At 38.4% G+C, this 19,520-nt stretch overlaps 1 protein-coding gene across 5 annotated transcripts in view; it reads left to right on the top strand.

Moving 5' to 3' along the window:
* The first annotated feature begins 439 nt into the window (after window positions 1-439).
* DCDC2 (doublecortin domain containing 2) overlaps window positions 440-19,520 on the top strand; it is a 209,115-nt gene continuing 190,034 nt past the window's right edge. For 2 of the 5 annotated variants that reach the window (XM_043973822.1, XM_043973561.1), the window contains exons 1-3: window positions 440-821; window positions 1,694-2,114; window positions 8,330-8,384. In XM_043973822.1, the coding sequence (XP_043829757.1) occupies window positions 1,822-2,114; window positions 8,330-8,384 (348 nt within the window). In that variant the 5' untranslated portion in view covers window positions 440-821; window positions 1,694-1,821. Of the gene's footprint in view, window positions 822-879; window positions 989-1,134; window positions 1,226-1,693; window positions 2,115-8,329; window positions 8,385-19,520 lie in introns of those variants that run through there. The other 3 variants (XM_043973669.1, XM_043973592.1, XM_043973753.1) reach the window with 3 other exon arrangements.

Here is a 19,520-nt window from a genome sequence, read left to right as displayed (position 1 = left end):
TTGAACTCAGGTTCTCCGGAATCCAGGGCCAGTGTTTGATCCACTGCACCACTTAGCTGCCTCCAAAAGTGTGTGTCTTATTCTGTATCTTGTGTCCATCTCACTTTTACTCTCAGTTTCCCCCATTTGTATAACAAGAGAAGTTTGATTAGATGATTTCCAAAATAGCTTCCAACTCAGTCTTTGATGATACTACCTCCTGCCCTCTTTCTGTATTCCCCTAATGGCTAACATTGCTAGGCACGCTGGAGGTGCTCAATGCATCCTTCTGGGATGATGATTTATGCCACACGAAAACTTCCAGGTGCCGTATGCTTTGCTTCCCCAGAACCCTAGTCTCTCTGATAGGCCCCGGGACAAGCATACGAACAGGGGACGTGTCTCCCTCTCCCTCCCTGGGTACCCAAGCACACCACCGGGTATAGTTTGCGGACTCCGCTCCCTGCGCGTGGCTGCGGTTGCTATGGAAACGGCGGAAAATAACAACTCCGTTCCCCCATGGGTGTAGGCAGCCCTCGTGCTGTAGTAGCTGTAACAGCAGTAGGAGCAGCACCAGCAGCGAAGTCCGTCGCCGGCCCGCCACGCTAGCGCTAGCGTAGCAGCCGCGCGAGCCGCCCGCCCGCAGTCACTCGAGCTTGTGAGAGAGCCAGCCCACGGCCCCGCGAGCGCCCGATTCCCGGGGAACAGCCACCTGCAGCAGCTGCCTCTCCAGCTGCTGCCGCCGCCGCCCAGCGGGGAGCACCAGGGCAAGGCCCGCTTGCCCGGTTAAGCCGAAGACCCAGCTGCACCTGGTTGCAGCCTCCAGGGCCAGGCAAGTGTCGGTATGTAGTCGTTTCTACTTGGGGCTCTCCCTAAGTCCCTCCACGTCGCTCTGCCAGCCCGGGGAGCTGATGTGCCCTGATGCTTGCGCATTCAAATGATGCACTTGTGTCTGCTGCGTGTGCCCGGGAGCAGGGAGCTCAGGGACCCGAGGATTGCTGCAGGTCAAGTGTGTGTGTGTGTGTGTGTGTTTTTTTTTGGGGGGGGGGAGGGAGGCCTTCGCAATTTCTCCTCTTCTCTTCCTTTTCTTCTGCCTGGGGATGCACTTGTGCCTTCTTGCACTGTGCTGGAGAGAGGAAGAGGGGGTTGCAGTTCAGGACCTTTATTGCCTTAAACTTTTTGGAGTTGGCAGGAGGGAGGGAGCAAGAAGAGAATGAAACTGGCTGGAAGTAGTATTAAAACTTTGGTATTTATAGTATTTCTATCTGCCTCCTCTCTCTTATCATTTCCCCTTTATGAAAAATTGATTTTGCATATCTTAGCAAGTAGCCTTTTTTGGGGTACATGCATAACATACATTTCTTTTTTGGCACACACACATATATGTATGTGTAATATATTTAAGAAGGTACAAAATGTATTTGACATATGTATTTAATATGGTACAATAGCTTTATAGCTCATGTTAAAGCATATATATATTTGTGCTTTTATATGATTGAATATATGTATGTACATATCAATCTATTAAGAACACACATATTTATGTATGTACATAGGTATAGATTATGTTGATGTAGTTATAACACCTTTATTAAATCCTATAATCTGTATAGTCCAACTATACATTATGTATACCAGATAGACATCTATTAGTTTTACATTTGTTTATCCCACCAATAGTTGATTCAGTGTATGTGTGTGTTTGTCATAGAGAGACTTCGGAAGAACTCGTTGTTATAGAAATATAGCTGTAGACTGTGCCTGAGGCTCTGACAGCTACTAAGAAGCCAGCCAGCACAAGAGGAAAGAAGCAGGAAGGAGGTGGTCCTGTGGTAGAAGATGAGCAGCACCAGTACAAGATCCAACTGCCTGACTCAGCCAGTAGTGAAGAGTGTACTGGTGTATCGCAATGGTGACCCCTTCTTTGCTGGACGCAGAGTGGTCATCCATGAGAAAAAGGTGTCCAGTTTTGATGTCTTTCTGAAGGAGGTGACAGGTGGGGTACAGGCCCCCTTTGGAGCTGTCCGAAACATCTATACCCCTCGGGCAGGTCACCGAATCCGGAAGCTAGACCAGATTCAGAGTGGGGGGAACTACGTGGCAGGAGGCCTGGAAGCCTTCAAGAAACTCAAGTGAGTCTTATTTGCCCTAGAATACTTATGTTTTTATTGATATGGTTGGTTTAGGAAATGCCAAACTGGGCTTTGCATAGTTCCTACAGTTCTTTGAGTGGGGCAGAGGGAATTTCCCTATACTAATTGACCTTTGTGTTGAATGCTCATGTTAAAGTTAATAGGGTTCAAATGGAAAGAGTTAATGAAGAGAGGAATTCACAAGGGAGATGCATCAGCGTTATAAGTAGGCTTCAAGTTTGGGCATAAAGCAAAAGAAAACTCTTTGGAATGTTACAGAAGAGGAATGGGCAGCAGTATAGTTATCCTAGCAAACTGAATGATGCTCCAGCATTTTGGACTCTATCTACTTTTCTTTATTGCTTATTTCATTGTTTTATTAAAAAAACATACTTTAAGGTCAACTTCTTTTTGCTCAAGACTTTAAAACAGCATACCATGGTGGAGGGAGGGGAGATACTGTAAGCACTAGAGACTTTATTAAGAAAGAGGGAAGAAAATTATTCCCTCCATATATAATTTCTTTTTATAAATATTCATTTTGTACAAAATGTTTTTAAAAATTAAAAAAAATCTTAACATTATTTTATTTTTTCCAGTTACATGTAAAGATAGTTTTCAACATTCATTTTTATAAGATTTTGAGTTCTAAATTTTTTTCCCTCCTTCCCTCACCAATCCTTCCCCAAGACAGCAATCAATCTGATGTAGGTTATATGTATACAATCACATTAAACATATCAATGTTTTAATAATAGCTACTCTTTGCCTCCAGCACAGCTGAAGACAGCCATTTCTCCTCCCATTTCGATGAGATTTAGTAATGCCCAACATTTCTATAACTTGTTACTGTTACAATGTACTTCATATACACTAGTAAATTAAACAAATATCTCATTTGAAGGTTAAATGTGGTCACATATACATTATTACAATTGAACTTCACAACAGCCACCTGGGGTGTACTTATTATTGTCCTCATTTTAGAGATGAGATTGAGGATTGGTGGGTTGTGTGGCTAACCCAAATTCATTTATTTGATGGATTAAGTAAGTGGTAAAGTCAAGTATTACCCAAAGGCATAGGGTCATAGATGTAGATCTGGAAGGAACCCCTGAGGGGTTCCTAGTCTAACCCTCTCATTTCTTTTTTTTCTTTCTTTTTTTTTTAAGATGATGGTGTAGAGGTTCCAGTAGACTAAATTACTTTCCCAGTGTCCCATAGGTCCTAAGTGTCAGAGGCAGGATTTAAATCCAGGTTTTCTGACTCCGCAGACAGTACTCTTTCTGACACACAGACACTCACACATATATAAATATATATGTATATGTATATATATATTTCTACTTCTGACTCAAATGTAGTGTTATCGTCGTCACGTTGAAATATAAATAATTTAAAAAGAACAGGCCACGCTCTCTTATATATACTAATGAAGATGAACAACTTTTCCCCTCCTTTACATTAAATTTATCTGAATTCACATCAAAGAAATTAGTCAGTCCTGATGCTTACTTTTGTGGAAGGTAAAGGGATAAACTAATTTCCCGTATCTTGAAACAAACCAATCAAAATTACGAATCTTACAACAATTTTTTGTCATGTATCTTTTCAGAGGTAGGCCTTATTTCAGCAAGTGTTATATTTGAGAGATCACAGGAAGAGAGAATTAGAACTGGAAAGGACTTTAAAAACCATTTAAGTCCCAGATCAAGATAGAGACATGAGGCTCAAGAAGGCACAGTTTGTGGTAGAGGTGGGCCTCCAAAACACTTCTGATTTTCTGGTATAGTGTTTATTCCACCCTAGACACCTTTTCTACTTTAGTAGAAAAATGGTAAGATCCTAGTGTGTGATTTTCTTCTGTGCTTGGTAACATACTCAACACTGGGTATGTCATGCTTGTGTTACAATAATAGAATAATAGAGATTCAGAGACTAGAAGAGACCTTAGAAATCATCTTGACCAAATCTTTCATTTAACTTGGTTAGTGATTTGACCAAGATCACATATGTTGTAAGTGGCAGAGCTGGGATATAAAAGCAGACCATATCACTTTGAATTCATTACTCCATTACATGATAATTTTCATGTTGAGCACATTTTCAGTGGGAATAATGCTCTGGTTCAGTGTCTAGAAATCTATCAATCAACCAATTATGTACTATGTTCTGGGTACTGGGGATACAGATACAAAAAAGGGAACAATCACTAGGAATTCATCTCTTTTGGTTACTTGAAACCTTCAAATCAAAAGATTAAAAACAAATATTATATAGTCCAAATAGTTATTGCATATCACAATAGATGCAAAATATACTTCACAAGAAGTTTAATGTTAGGCAGCTAGGTGGTACAATTGATAGAGTGATGCATTTGGAGTCAAGAAAGACTGAGTTCAAATCCTTCCTCAGGCACTTACAAACTGTACAAATAACTTAGTTTCTTTCAGCCTCAGTTTCCCCATTCTTGTTTTTGTTTTTTTTTTGTTTTGTTTTTTGCGGGGCAATTGGGGTTAAGTGACTTGCCCGGGGTCACACAGCTAGTAAGTGTTAAGTGTCTGAGGTCGGATTTGAACTCAGGTCCTCCTGAATCCAGGGCCGGTGCTCTATCCACTCTGCTACCTAGCTGCCCCTTCCCCATTCTTAAAATGGGGAAAATAGTAGCGCCCACATTATAAAGTTGTTGTGAGGATCAAATAAGCTTATATCTGTCTATCTGTCTGCCTATCTACCTATCTAATTTTGCAAACTTTAGAGTGTATGATAAAACATTTGTTATTATTATGTTTTTGAAATAAAATGTTACAAGTATTGGGAGATTAGAACATTTATTTCTGTTTTCAATTTATAGCTAATGCTGATTGATGAATATCCTGTTATGGATGAGTTTTTCTTGGACTAACTGATAATTTATTTTCATGTATACAATAAATATGAATTTCTATTAAAGTGATGGAATCCTAATGTAATTAAAGGTTAACTTTTTTTTAAATGAACTTGTGGGTTTGTGTGATGAAATGAATTAGCAGGAGACCTAGAAAAGTTACAAGTTATAATTTGTGTGTCATCATTCATCCAGGGTCAGTCCCTTTTTTTTTTGAGGGGGAAGGGAAGGGAGATAATGGAGGGAAGGAGCAATGTTCATATATTTTTTTAAATCAAAGTAAGTAACTTTCATCCCTGAATGTCTTATACTCAAATGTTATAGTTTTGCTAATAGATTCTTAGAGTTTTGCTTTGGAAACCCAAACAAAACTCTAGGAATCTATTTATTGTAGATACAGTGAGACAGCATGGCATAGTGGATAGTGAGCTATTTGTGGCACCTGGAAGACATGGGTTCTAATTCTGCCAAGGGTACCTATTAGCTTTGTCACTTAGACAAGTTGCATAACCTCTATGAGTTTCATCTGTAAAATGAAAATTACAGTATCTGTGTTTTTTTAAGCATAAAAGTATTTTTTATTATTTTCCAGTTACATGTATAGTTTTGAACATTTGTTTTTATAAGATTTCTAGTTTCAAATTTTTTTCTCCCCTACCTTCCCTCCCCAAGCAATCTGATATAGGTTATATATGTACAACCACATTAAACATATTTCTGCATTAGTCAGGTTGTGAAAGAAGAATCAGAACAAAAGGGAAAAACCTCAGAAAAAGAAAAAAAAACCCCAAAGTAGCAACGGTATAGTTCAATCTGCATTCAGATTCCACAATTCTTTTTTCTGGATGTGGAGAGCATTTCCCATCATGTTCTTTGGAATTATCTTGGATCATTGTATTGCTGAGAAGAGTTAAGTCTATCACAGTTGATCATCACACAGTGTTGGTGATACTGTGTACAATGTTCTGTTTTGGCTCATTTCACTCAGCATCAATTCATGTAAATCTTTCCAGGTTTTTCTGAAACCCACCTGCTTATCGTTTCTTACAGCACAATAGTATTCCATTACATTCATATACCACAATTTGTTTAGCCATTCTCCAGTTGACAGATATTCCCTCAATTTCCAGTTCTTTGCCACCACAAAAAGAGCAGCTATAAATATTTTTGTACCTGTGGGTCCTTTTCCCTTTTTTATGATCCCTTTGGAATGTAGAACTAATAGTGGCATTGCTGGACCAAAGGGTATGCACAGTTTTATAGTTCTTTGGGCATAGTTACAAATTGCTCTCCAGAATGGTTGGATCAGATCACAACTCCACCAACAATGCATTTTAGTGTTCCAATTTTTCCACAGCTTCTCTAACATTTTTTATTTTCCTTTTTTGTCATATTAGCCAATCTTATAGGTGTTATTTGGTACCTTAGAGTTGTTTTAATTTGCATTTTTCTAATCAATAATGATTTAGAGCATTTTTTTTCATATGGCAATATGATTTCTTCATCTGAAAACTTCCTGTTCATATCCTTTGACCGTTTCTCAATTGGGGAATGACTTGCATTCTTATAAATTTGATTTAGTTCCCTATATATTTTAGAAATGAGGCCTTTATCAGAAACAATGGATAATTATTTACTAGCTTTCTGCTTCCCTTCTAATTTTGGATGCATTACTTCTGTTTGTACAAAACTTTTTTTTTTTTTTTTGGTGAGGCATTTCGGGTTAAGTGACTTGCCCAGGGTCACACAGCTAGTAAGTGTTAAGTGTCTGAGGCCGGATTTGAACTCAGGTCCTCCTGAATCCAGGGCCGGTACTATATCCACTGTGCCACTTAGCTGCCCCTGTACAAAACTTTTAAAATTTAATGTAATCAAAGTCACCCATTTTGTATTTCATAATATTCTCTATCTATTGTTTGGTCACAAATTCTTCTCCTCTCCATAGATCTGAGAGGTAAACTATTCCTTCCTCTCCTAATTTACCTGTGGTATCACCCTTTATGTCTAAATCATGTACCCATTTTGACCTTATTTTGGTATAAGGTGTCAGATGTTGGTCTATGCCTACTTTCTGCCATACTATCTTCCAGTTCTCCCAGCAGTTTTTGTCAAATAGTTTTTATCCCAGAAGCTGGCGTCTTTGGGTTTATCAAACAGGAGATTACTATAGTCATTTACTACTGTGTCTCTCTCCTGTGCCTAACCTATTCCATTGAACCACCACTTTATTTCTTAGCCAATATCAAATAGTTTTGATACCAGTTATTATTGTTAAAGAATATTGAGCAACTGTGTTTTATAACAGATTGCTATTTTTAATAGAATAGTCTCTGTGGAACCACACTTACTGATTCTGTAGATATGAAGTCATTTTTGCTGTATCTGGTAGTTGGAAAAGTTCCAGAGTGGATGAAGGATAGGGAAAGATTGGGCCATGGTTCATGAAGTTTAGAAATACAGAGCAACCTTTCAGGTGTCAGAGATGGCATACTTGCTTACACAGTCTAAATACATGTCTGAAGGAGAAGACTGCTTATTTTTATACATCTACATCTTATTTTAAGGGACCTTAAATGTTTTTTTTAAATTTTAAGTCAATATTTAGACAAAAAGGGAAATGTTTATCCCACTTTGTATACTTTATATAACAGAAAGATTTAAGTTGGTTAAAGAGCAGCATGATAGAATGTTAAATGATATAAAGGAAGTAATATGTTGATGTTGATTTTTTTTTGGTGGGGCAATGAGGGTTAAATGACTTGCCCTGGGTCACACAGCTAGCAAATGTCAAGTGTCTGAGGTCAGATTTGAACTCAGGTCCTCCTGCATCCAGGGCCAGTGCTTTATCCACTGTGCCACCTAGCTGCCCTAAAGGAAGTAATATGTAAAAATTTAGTATTGGGTGAACTTAACTGAAGCAATATTTATTGAGCATCTCTTATGTGTGTACTGTGATGGGCACTATTAGAAATGATAGGAACAGATTTAAAAAGATAAGTCTAGTATAACATCATTGTAATACAAAAATAGGGATCTCCAGAGGTCACCTAATCCATCCTTGGGTCTCTGAGTGTATCTGAACCATCCCAGATGGATCAATATTTAATGTAATCTTAAAGCACTCTAGAGATAAAAAATTAATTAGTTTTTTAAATAGCACAAATTATTAGATATGGTTTATGATTTCAATTTTAAACAGTTCTTTGGTTAAAAAATGCATATATCTGAACATCTGCTTACAGTTTGCTGTATTTTCATTAATTGTTAACATATACTGATTATCTCACTTAAATACTATGAAAGTGACCTTTATTTATTTATTTTTCAGCTACCTGGACATAGGAGAACCAAAGAAGAGATCAATGGAAGTTGTTAATTCAGAGGTAATCTTATCACATTTAAATTCTTTAAAGTCCTGATTAAGAGCAGTGACACATTGACATTTTTAAAAAATGAAGATACTAGTTCATATTTTGAAAGTGATCTTTATTTTATATAATACTGATTTGTCAAGCTTCTAAACAATTAACTTGCTTTGGACATGAGGTAATATCTACTAATAGCAGCAAAGGGCATCATGTACCCAATGACCATCTCTTTTGGTAAGATTCTTAGGAATTTTTGCTGTGAAATGAGAAGGGAATCCAAACCTTGACACAAAATTCTATTTCTTTTGCACCTTCATTTCCCTGAACAAATCATTTATCCTCAGAATGATATGGTGAGAAAGAGAGCTCAGTTGTTGAAATAGCAAAAATCCCATCGGAAGTCATTTGTGGCTATGATAAAGGTATTATCTAGTTGAATCAGATTGGATGGGTTATTGAACTTACTTGGTCCCTTTATCTTCTGACTTTATCCCTTTATTTTTGTGCTTTATAAAACTTTAAAAAGTAGCCTCTTAGTTCTAAAAGTCCAGAGAATTACCCCAGTTTTCATGAAAATGACAAAGTTGAAGGTAGATTGTAAAGGCTTTGAGGATTTGGAGCAAACTATGGTTAACAAGCACATTTAATGAACCAAACTCTGCCAAAATCTCAACAGAAATTTTGTGAACCCTGTGGAAAGTTTTATCATTTTACTTATGAAAATATGGATTAGAAAGAAAGTTTACTTAACATAAAGTCAGAAGCAGAGATGGAGTTATAGCCTTTTCTGGAATTCTCTTGAATAATTGAAGCTCTCCCTTCCTATTTTTATTATGTGCAAGAAATACATCTTTGCATTTGTCATTTTATTAGGGTAATAGCACACACAAAAATGGTAATATCCCTTTAGCATTCGTAGGGAGGATGTTCTCCTCACATTGTGTATATATAACCTTTATTACTAAAGGAATATAAACAAATGTATAGTATCTGAAAAATTGGGGGAAGAAGGCATTTCATTATTGAAATTATTTGGAACATATGCTATTCCTAAATATAGCTTCAAAAATAACTAATATTTTAATTTGTGTTATGAAATTTGAAAAAAGCAATGAGTATTTAAAAACATTCTTAAATATGATTTTCAATGTTTGTCAAACTTATTGTTCATGAAAGTGACAGCATAAAATAGGTCAAGGGATACATTTCTATATTATGCCTACAGTAAATCTAAAAACTCAGTGTCATTTATCTGCAGCAGGATAAAATTAATAAATTATTCAAGATCCTAATTCTTTTGTGAAGGATAGCCATTTGTTAGCTGAAGAGAGGTCATATGGCTTGCTTATAGGTATCAATGTAGGAGAGTGTTGAGTGAGCATGAAGTTCTCCTGTAAAATTATAAAATTCAATCAATCTTGCAAAATTTAAACAGAATTTAGTTACTTTGGATCCTATTGTATTTAATAAAAATAGACCATGTTGCTAATTATCCTTAGCAATAGAAGCAGAAACAAAACCCTTAATTAATGTATACTTATTGTTCTTTCCTTTTGGGGATATCAGTTAGTCTTTGCTTTTTGTTGTTGACTTGTCACAGTTTAAATATATCTCTATTTTTCTTCCTTCCTTCCTTCCTTCCTTCCTTCCTTCCTTCCTTCCTTCCTTCCTTCCTTCCTTCCTTCCTTCCTTCCTTCCTTCCTTCCTTCCTTCCTTCCTTCCTTCCTTCCTTCCTTCCTTCCTTCCTTCCTTCCTCCCTCCCTCCCTCCCTCCCTTCCTTCCTTCCTTCCTTCCTTCCTTCCTTCCTTCCTTCCTTCCTTCCTTCCTTCTTTCCTTCCCTCCTTCCTTCCTTCCTCTCTCCCTTCCTCCCTCCCTTCTTTCTTTCTTTCTTTCTTTCTTTCTTTCTTTCTTTCTTTCTTTCTTTCTTTCTTTCTTCCTTCCTTTCTTTCTTTCTGTATCATCCATCCATCCATCCATCTATCTATCTATCTATCTATCTATCTATCTATCTATCTATCTATCTATCTATCTATCTCTCCTAAAATATTATTAGCTGCAACAGCTTGGTGACCACAGGAATTTCCCTTCTGTCCTCCTGTTAGAGATTTTTCTCTTCTCTTTCTTCCTTTTCCACTTTGCTAATGTAGATCTTGTCATTACTTGGAGTCCTAGTTCCCTTTTCATGACTCCCTATTTTTCTCCTCCCCAGTGTTTCTTCTTAGTATGATTCCTGGTCAGGGCTGTAGTGTCACACTGGCAAATTGTGAAGGGGAACTAGAAGCAGAGGGAGAGGTACAAAGGTATGAAATGAAGGAGGGAGGAAGAGAGAGAAGACCCAGTCCCCACAACCTCTCTAAACTATCCTCCTAAATCTTCACCCACCTCCCTGACCTGAAGATACCTGCTAACTTTTCTTCCTATCCATCCAGGCTCCTACAGAACTTAGAACTTCCTTAAAACTCTTCCTTAGAACTCATTATGTTCTTTTAAACCCCTCATGCCTCTCTCCCTGCCTATTATCCTCCCCTCTTTCATAATCTCTACTATGTTGCTTCTGGCAGAACCCTTGATTCAACTCTTCATCCCACCTAAATCCCATTTGCCACAGCCTCTTATCCAGGACACAGGAACCACCTTATCTGAAAGGGGAGAAAACAATCAGTAAGCATTTATTAAGCTCCTACTATGTAAGTGCCAGGTACTGTGGTAAGCCCTGGGAATACAAAGAAAGTTAAAAACATGGTCCTTGGCCTCAACGAGTTAACATTTTAATAGGGAGAAGACAACATGCAAAACCCTATTTACATATAAGATATATACAGTGTAAATGGAAGGTGACCTTAGAGGGAAGGCACTGGCAGTGTGTGTGTGTGTGTGTGTGTGTGTGTGTGTGTGTGTGTGAGCCTGCTAGAGGCTTCTTGGAGAAGGTAGGATTTGAGCTGAGTCTTAAAGGATGCCAAGAAAACCACATGGTGGAGATAAGGAGGCACAAAATTGTAGTCATGGGGGACAATCAGTGAAAAAGCTCGACATAGAGATAGAGAGTCATCTGTGAGGGACAGCCAGGAGGCCAGTGTTGCTGGATCATAGAGTATAGAGGAGAGTAAAATTAAGAAGACTGGAAAGGGAGGAAGAGGCCAGGTTGTGAAGGTTTTAAAATATGAAACAGATGACTTTACATTTGATTCTGGAGGTGATAGGGAAACCACTGGAGTTTATTGAATAAGAGGTTGTCATAGTCAGACCTGCATGTTAGAAAAATTGTTTTGGAGTGAAGGATGGACTAAAGTGGGAAAAGATGTGAGGCAGGGAGACCAACGAAAAGGCATTGTAATAATCCAGATGAGAATCTGAGACCAGGGTAGTGGCTATGTAAACAGAGAGTGGGTATATGAAAGATGTTATGAAGTAAGCATTTATTAAGAAATAAGAAAACCTAGAAATGGATTGGACTTGTGGGGTAAGTAAAACAGGAATAAAGGATGCTGTTGACCTTGTGAACCTGTATGAGTGGGAGGATGACTTGTAGGAAACAGTTGGTGGTATAAGACTAGAGCTCAGTAGAGAGTTTAGGGCTGGAGAGCTGGATACTTGGGAATCATCTGCAAAGAAATGATAGTAGGAGCTAATGAAATTACTAAGTGACATCATACAGAGGGAGAAGAAAAGAGAACGCAGAACAGCTCTTTGGGAAATAATCTATGGTTAGTGGGCATGCCCTGAATAAAGAACCTGAAAAGAATCAGAAGGAAAAGTCAGACAGATAGTAGGAGGATCAGGAGAGAGAAATATCATGAAAACCTAGAGAGGTGACAGTATCTTGGAGAAAACAGTTGATCAAGAGTTTCAAAGGTTGCAAAAAGGTCAAGAAAGATGAGTTTTAAAAAAGGTCTTTAGATTTGGCAATTAAGAGATAACTGGGGCCAAGGGTATCAAAGCTTTGGTTGTCAAGGGGAACATATGCTGCTGGCACAACTGTGTTAGAAATATGAAGATATTTCCCATAGAAACATTGTCTTAGAAGGTTGTTAAATTCTTCTGTGTTTGTGTGCAAATGCATATTATATATATTCACATACCTATCTAGCAATCCATCCATCTATCCATCCATCCATCCATCCATCCATCCATCCATCCATCCATCCATCCATCCATCCATCCATCCATCCATCTATCCATCCATCCATCCATCTCTGGACCTGGGATTTCATTGATATAGAAAACTCAGGGGAAGAACTCCTACCAAAGCAGATAAGTTATTTCCTCTGGAACTTACAGTCCTGAAGACAATTACCTAGGGCACTAAGAGGTTATGTGACTTATCCATGATCAAACAAGTTATGTGTCAGAAGTAGGACTTAGGGGCGGCTAGGTGGCACAGTGGATAAAGCACCGGTCCTGGATTCAGGAGTACCTGAGTTCAAATCTGGCCCAGACACTTGACACTTACCAGCTGTGTGACCCTGGGCAAGTCACTTAACCCCATTGCCCTGCAAAAAAAAAAAAAAGAAGTAGGACTTAAACCCCAGTATTTCCAACCTAGCTGGCTATCTATCTACTGTGCCATGTTGCTTTTAAATTAATTATGTAATATAATATGTTACTATATAATGATAATATATAATAATTCTGTTGTCTATGCTGTTGTGGTATGACATGATATACTGTAACACAGTATATACTATACTGTAATATACTATATTATTATGTAGTATCATATATGGAATTGTAATACTATAGTATTTCAGATACATTATAGGTTAGATAAATTTTGTGGGTTGTCCAGGGATCTTAGCCACTGTTGATAACATTGTTTCTTTGGAAAAATGACTGCCAGATTACTTGACCAAAAAACACCCCCAAAACCCCCAAACAAAACCCAGACCAAAACCCCTTGTATAGCGAATTCTTATTTTCATGGAATCACATAATCTCAGAGTTGGAAAGTCCTTCAGATATCATCTTGCCCGATCCACATGTAAACAGTTCTCTCTACAACAAACCTGACAAATGGTTATCTAACTTTTACTTGAAGACTTCCAGTATGGGGTGGGGGGGATGTATTACCTCCATTTCCCCCTTCTCCCTCCTTCCCTATGAAGCTCAGTTTACTTTTAGAGAACTCTCATTTTTCAGAAGTACTTCCTTGTAGCAAGCCTAACTGTACTTCTTTGTAAATTTCTACCAATTTCTCCTAATTTCTAACTCTAGAGACAGACAGACTATACTCTCTCTTTGAACTCATTGCCCTTTAGATACATAGCTATTCATTTCCACCCTGTCTTCTTGTCCTTAGGCTAACTATCCCTAATTCCTTTAGCAGAGTATAACTGGGGTAGAGCAGCTAGCACTTGGATCCAGGGTGCTGAATTTATTGGATACCCACAGAACTTGCAATTTTTCATCTGCTTGGAAGCAATAAAACTTATTGCTTAGTTAAAAAGAGCAATCAGAGTGGCAGCTAGATGGCGCAGTGGATAAAGCACTAGCCCTGGATTCAGGAGGACCTGAGTTCAGGTCCGGCCTCAGACACTTAACACTTACTAGCTGTGTGACCCTGGGCAAGTCACTTAACTCCAATTGCCTCACCCCCCCCCCCAAAAGAGCAATCAGCCAAAATAGGAAGTGTACAGGTGGTAGTGCCCCACATATTGGGATGGCCTCCTTCATGCCAGTGTCCTAGAATCCCTTGCTCCCCTGAATGTGGTAGTGTTGTGACCCACCTCTAAACTGACTCATTTTGTACTGTTTGCTCCTAATTTGGCTTATGGTATTTGCTCCATCCCTCAAATCCTTAGTTATAGCTTTGATGAGAGCTTCAAAAGTAGTCCTTTTCATATAGTCCTAGATAATCACTTATGATCATTCTCCATCCCTCACCTAATATAGTTTTACTACACTGTAGTGATTTTTTCCAGCCTGGGATTTACTACTGGCAAAGGACTGCAATAGTCTTTGGGAAGAATGACCATTGTTCAATAATTTGGAGAGGATAGTATTCAAGTACTTATAAGGTAGGGTCACAATAACCTTTCAAACTATTGTAGATATGATCTTTGTTAAATTCTTTTGTGGTACTGGATTGTTCTGAAAATTCTATATGGTTGTAAATGATGATAAAAGATCTACTAGTTTCCTTTTCTACTTTTAGGAAGGAGAGATAAATAACTGGAAATCATTTTATTGTGATGCATTTGGGAATGGGGAAAGGGAATGAGAAAAGAAAGAATAATAGGAATAGAGAGGAGAAGGAAAAGAGGATTAGAAAAGATAGGAAGATTACTTTGGAATGGTTTCTCTTGGTCTAAAGCAGGGGGAGTTGAATTAAAAATCAACAGAGCACCCTTCTCTTTGCTTTTTCAAAAACTGACCTACTTTATGATGTTTAGCACACGGCATTTCATATAGTAAGAACTTAATAATATTCATTAATAAATAAGATTTACTATACAATCATATATATAAATAACAAGTAACAATCAATATTTAAGTAATATTCATTAATATAATATTAAATATATTTGTTCAATTGACAACTTGAAGGAGTCAATGGTAGTTCTTCGTAGACTTGTCTCTGATGTGAGTCAGTAAAGAAACTTTTTTTTTTTTTGGTGAGGCAGTTGGGGTTAAGTGACTTGCCCAGGGTCACACAGCTAGTAAGTGTCAAGTATCTGAGGTCGGATTTGAACTCAGGTCCTCCTGACTCTAGGGCCAGTGCTCTATCCACTGTGCCATCTAGCTGCCCCCAGTAAATAAACTTTTATTAAATGTGCCATGTACTGTACTGACCACTGGAGATATAAAGAAAGGTAACCCCCAACCCAGTTCCTGCTCTCAAGAAACTCAATTGAAAAAAAAAATATTTTTTTATTTTTTGTGGGGCAATGGGCACTTAAGTGACTTGCCCAGGGTCACACAGCTAGTAAGTGTCAAGTGTCTGAAGCCAGATTTGAACTCAGGTACTCCTGAATCCAGGGCCGGTGCTTTATCCACTGCGCCACCTAGCTGCCCTGAAAAAATATTTTTAATATTTTATAATGGGGAAGACAACATGCAAATAACTAACTATAAACAAGGCATAAACAGGATAAAATGGAGATAATCAGTAGTGGGAAGCCACTAGAATCAAGAGTGATCAGGAAAGGCTTCTTGCAGAAGGTGGGGATTTTTGCTGAGACTTGAAGGAAACCAGGAAGTGAAGAGAGAATTGTTAGCACAGGGGACAGTCAATCAAAATGCCTGGAGTCAGAAGATGAAGTATCTTGTTTGGGGAACAATAAGGAGCCAGCCAGATAGTGCAGTGGATAGAGTACTGGTCCTGGAGTCAGGAAGACCTGAGTTCAAATTTGGCCTCAGACACTTACTAACTGTGTGACCATGGGAAAGTCACAGCTTCTACCTAGGAGGCAGCTAGGTGGCTAGTGGATAGAGTACTGGTACTAGAGTCAGGAAGACCTGAGTTCAAATCCAGTTTCAGACACTTATTAGACTTGTTTGCCTTAATCCACTGGAGAAGAAAACGGCAAACCCATTTTAATAACTTTGTCAAGAAAAATGCTTAGATAGTTTGGTCCATGGGGTCATGAAGAGTCAGACATGACTGAACAACAAGAAGGCCAGTGTCACTGGATTGCAGAGTATGTGGGAGTGGTAAGGCATACAGTCTGAGAAGACCAGAAAGGTGTGTGTGTGGGGGGTAGGTTATGTTTTTTTCTTTTACAAATACAATTTTCCTTTCTTCACTTTTTTTTGGGGGGGTGGGGCAATTAGGGTTAAGTGACTTGCCCAGGGTCACACAGCCAGTAAGGGTCAAGTGTCTGAGGCTGGATTTGAATTCAGGTCCTCCTGAATGCAGGGCCAGTGCTCTATCCACTGCACCACCTAGCTGCCCCTGTGGGGTAGGTTATGAAGACTTTGAACACCAAACAGATTTTATATTTGATCCTGGAAGTGATAGGGAGCCACTGGAATTTATTGAGTAGGAGCATGATAGGTCAGACTTCTATTTTAGGAGAGCATTTTGACAGCTGAATGTAAGATTGACTGGAATAGAAAGGCAGATGTGGTACAGAGATCAACCAGCTGGCCATGGCAAAAGTCAGACATTTCTGCAAAACTTCATCTATAATGGGAACTTTTCTTCACTCCATATCCACTGGGTGCTTTTTAATCATGTCTTCCCTTGAGACTGGACAGCACAGGGCCAGTGATCTCTGAATGATTACTCACTGCTCCCTTTAGCCTATTCTTCTTCTGCTTCTCAGTTTCTTCCCGGGTATCAGACTCTATACTAGAATCCTCTGTCCCATCTAAGTTTACCAGACTTTTATTTTTTTAATTGAAATAGCTCTTAGCATCATCTCTTCCTCCTCCTCTTCCTCCTCCTCCTTCTCCTCCTCTTCTTCCTTCTTCTCCTCCTCCTCCTGTTTCTCCTCCTTATTTTTGTTTTATTATCCAATTACATGTAAAGACAATTTAAAAAATTCATTAAAAATTTTTTTAGTTATAAATTTTCTCCCTCCCTCCCCTCCCACCTCCTTGAGACAGTAAGTGATTTGATATAGGTTATATATGTTCAGTCATGCCAAACCTATTGCCATATCATTCATATTGTGAAGGAAAACACAGACCCAAAGGAAAAAACGGAAAAAATAAATTGAAAAATATTGTTCTTTGATCTGCATTCAGACTCTATCAATTCTTTTTCTGGATGTAGATAGCATTTTTCATCATGAGTCGTTTGGAATTGTCTTGTATCATTGTATTTCTGAGAATTGCTAAGTCATTCACAGTTAATCATTGTACAGTATTGCTTTACTGTATACAATATTCTCCTGGTTCTGTTCACTTCACTTTGCATCAGTTTGTGTAGGCCTTTCCAGGTTTTTCTGAACCTCATCAGTTCTTATAGCACAACTGTATTCCATTATAATCATAAACCACAACTTGTTCAGCCATTCCCTAATGGGCATCTCCACAATTTCCAATTCTTTGCCACCACAAAAAGAGCTACTATAAATATATATATTTTTTACAAATATGTCTTTCCCCCCACCTTTCTAAAATGTCTCTTTGTGATACAGACCTAGTAGTGGTATTGCTGGATCAAAGATTATGGACAGTTTTATAGCCTTTTGGGCATAGTTCCAAATTGTTCTCCAGAGTGGCTGAATTAAATCACAACTCCATCAACATTTAGTGTCCCAATTTCCCAACCCCCTCCAACATTTATTTATCATTTTCCATTTTTGTCATATTAGCCATTCTGATACATTTTATATTCTTTATGAATAATTGGAAACAAGCATAAACAAAGCAGGGTCTATCTGCTTTCATGCCACTAGTATTCCCCCTCACCTCTTTTCTTAGTGCAACTAGGCTTCCCACTCTTTCTGCCCAATATTGGTTTCTTGAAAAAGTCAGGTCCTTTCTGCTCAGGGTTCAAGTATAATTTTATATGTCTTCAAATCGTCCAATAAGTTTCTTATTCTAGATTTTCCCTTCTTAAGTAAATTTTTGCACCTCCTCTGCCAGCTACTTTTTTGTCCATCTGAACATTTCTTACCATTTCCTAGTCAGATTCTTTACTTCCTTCTCTCAGGTTCTACTGACCCTGTTTCATATTCTTATCCTCCATCTCTCCTGATGCTAATCTCTACCTGTCCTATTTAGTTCTAAGTCTGTCAGTCAATTTGTTGCTATAAAACTCTTTCAAATCCATATTCTTATGTAATGTTTAGGATAATGGTACCAGTTATATGACTCTGAAGCTACATTTGCAAAGACTATTAACCAAAGAGTAACATCACTGAGATTTTTTTAGACTGTAGAGTTTAGTATAATATATGGTTACCTGAATTAATATATATTATTTTACTCTGAGTTATGGACCACCCAAGAGCAGTGGAGATGCATCTGGTGGGCATAAGTAGGCTGCAACATGTTACCAGTGAAGCAGGAAAAGGGGCATAAAGGATACCATCAGAATTATATGAGTGGAATATGAAATTGACTGATCATAGAATGAGAACAAAGCATAACTAGCAGACCAGTTTGTGTTCTCCATTGGCATCTGTGCCTCCTTTGGAAGGCCTCTGTGGAAGATTTAGGGGAGGACATGGATAAAGTCTTCCCGTGATGGGAAAAGGAGTGTGAGTGGGGTTTTCCCATATTTGAACCTAAGCTCTACTGTGGTACAAGTTGGAAGCAACATTGTGTAGTGGAAAGAATCATGAAGAAGGAATAAGGAGATGTCAGTTCAAAGTCATTTGCTTATCCGTGTTCATGGTATTTTTCCCTAGAAGAAGGTAAGCTTCTTTAAGTCAGGGACTGTTTTTGTTTTGGTCAATGTTGTCTTTCCTGAATCCTCAGCACAATGCCTTTCACATAGTAGATTCTTTAATAAAATAAAGACCTGGCTCTGCTACATACTGTCTGTGTGATTTTGGACAACTCAAAGTAGCCCAGGGGAAAGGGTACGAGATTTGGAATCACAAGATTTGGGTTCAAATTCTGGTTGGTTACATACTACCTGCGTGACCCTAGGTAAGTTAATTCATTTCTTTGGGCTGCAACTTCTTCATCTGTAAAGCGAGAGTGTTGTCCTGGATGATCTGTAAGGCCTCTTTCAGCCCTAAATGAATAAGCTTATGAGTCTTCTTGAGGGGTAGCTAGGTGGCATAGTGGAATAGAGTGCCAGGCCTGAAATCAGAAAGATCTGAGTTCTAATATAGTTTCACACACTTACTAGCTCTGTGACCCTGGACAAGTCACAGTCCTATTTGCCTCAGTTTCCTCATCTGTAAAATGAACCGGAGGAAGAAATGGCAAACCACTCCAGTACCTTTGCCAAGAAAACCCCAAAAGGGGCCACAAAGAGTCATACATGACTGAAAATGACTAAACAACAACATGAGCCTTTTCTAGACTTTTTCTTCATCTATAAAACTGAGAGGGAGCAGGCTAAATCATGTTAGAAGTCCCTTCTAGTCCTGTCAGCAACTTCAAATAATGCCCCTGCCCCCGAATTTATGAAATAGACCTTTAAGTCCTTTTTATGCCATCTCCTTTTGTTTCTCTCGGTCCAAGGCTTATATTAAGTTTAAATTTTTTTTATTTTGGACATTTGGATCAGGTCCTCCGGATGAGGAA

This window comes from Dromiciops gliroides, chromosome 1 (genome assembly GCF_019393635.1).
Source record: "Dromiciops gliroides isolate mDroGli1 chromosome 1, mDroGli1.pri, whole genome shotgun sequence".
Lineage (NCBI taxonomy): Eukaryota > Metazoa > Chordata > Mammalia > Microbiotheria > Microbiotheriidae > Dromiciops > Dromiciops gliroides.
The sequence above is the reverse complement of the archived record's forward strand: the minus strand, read 5'-3'. Positions and strand labels throughout refer to the sequence as shown.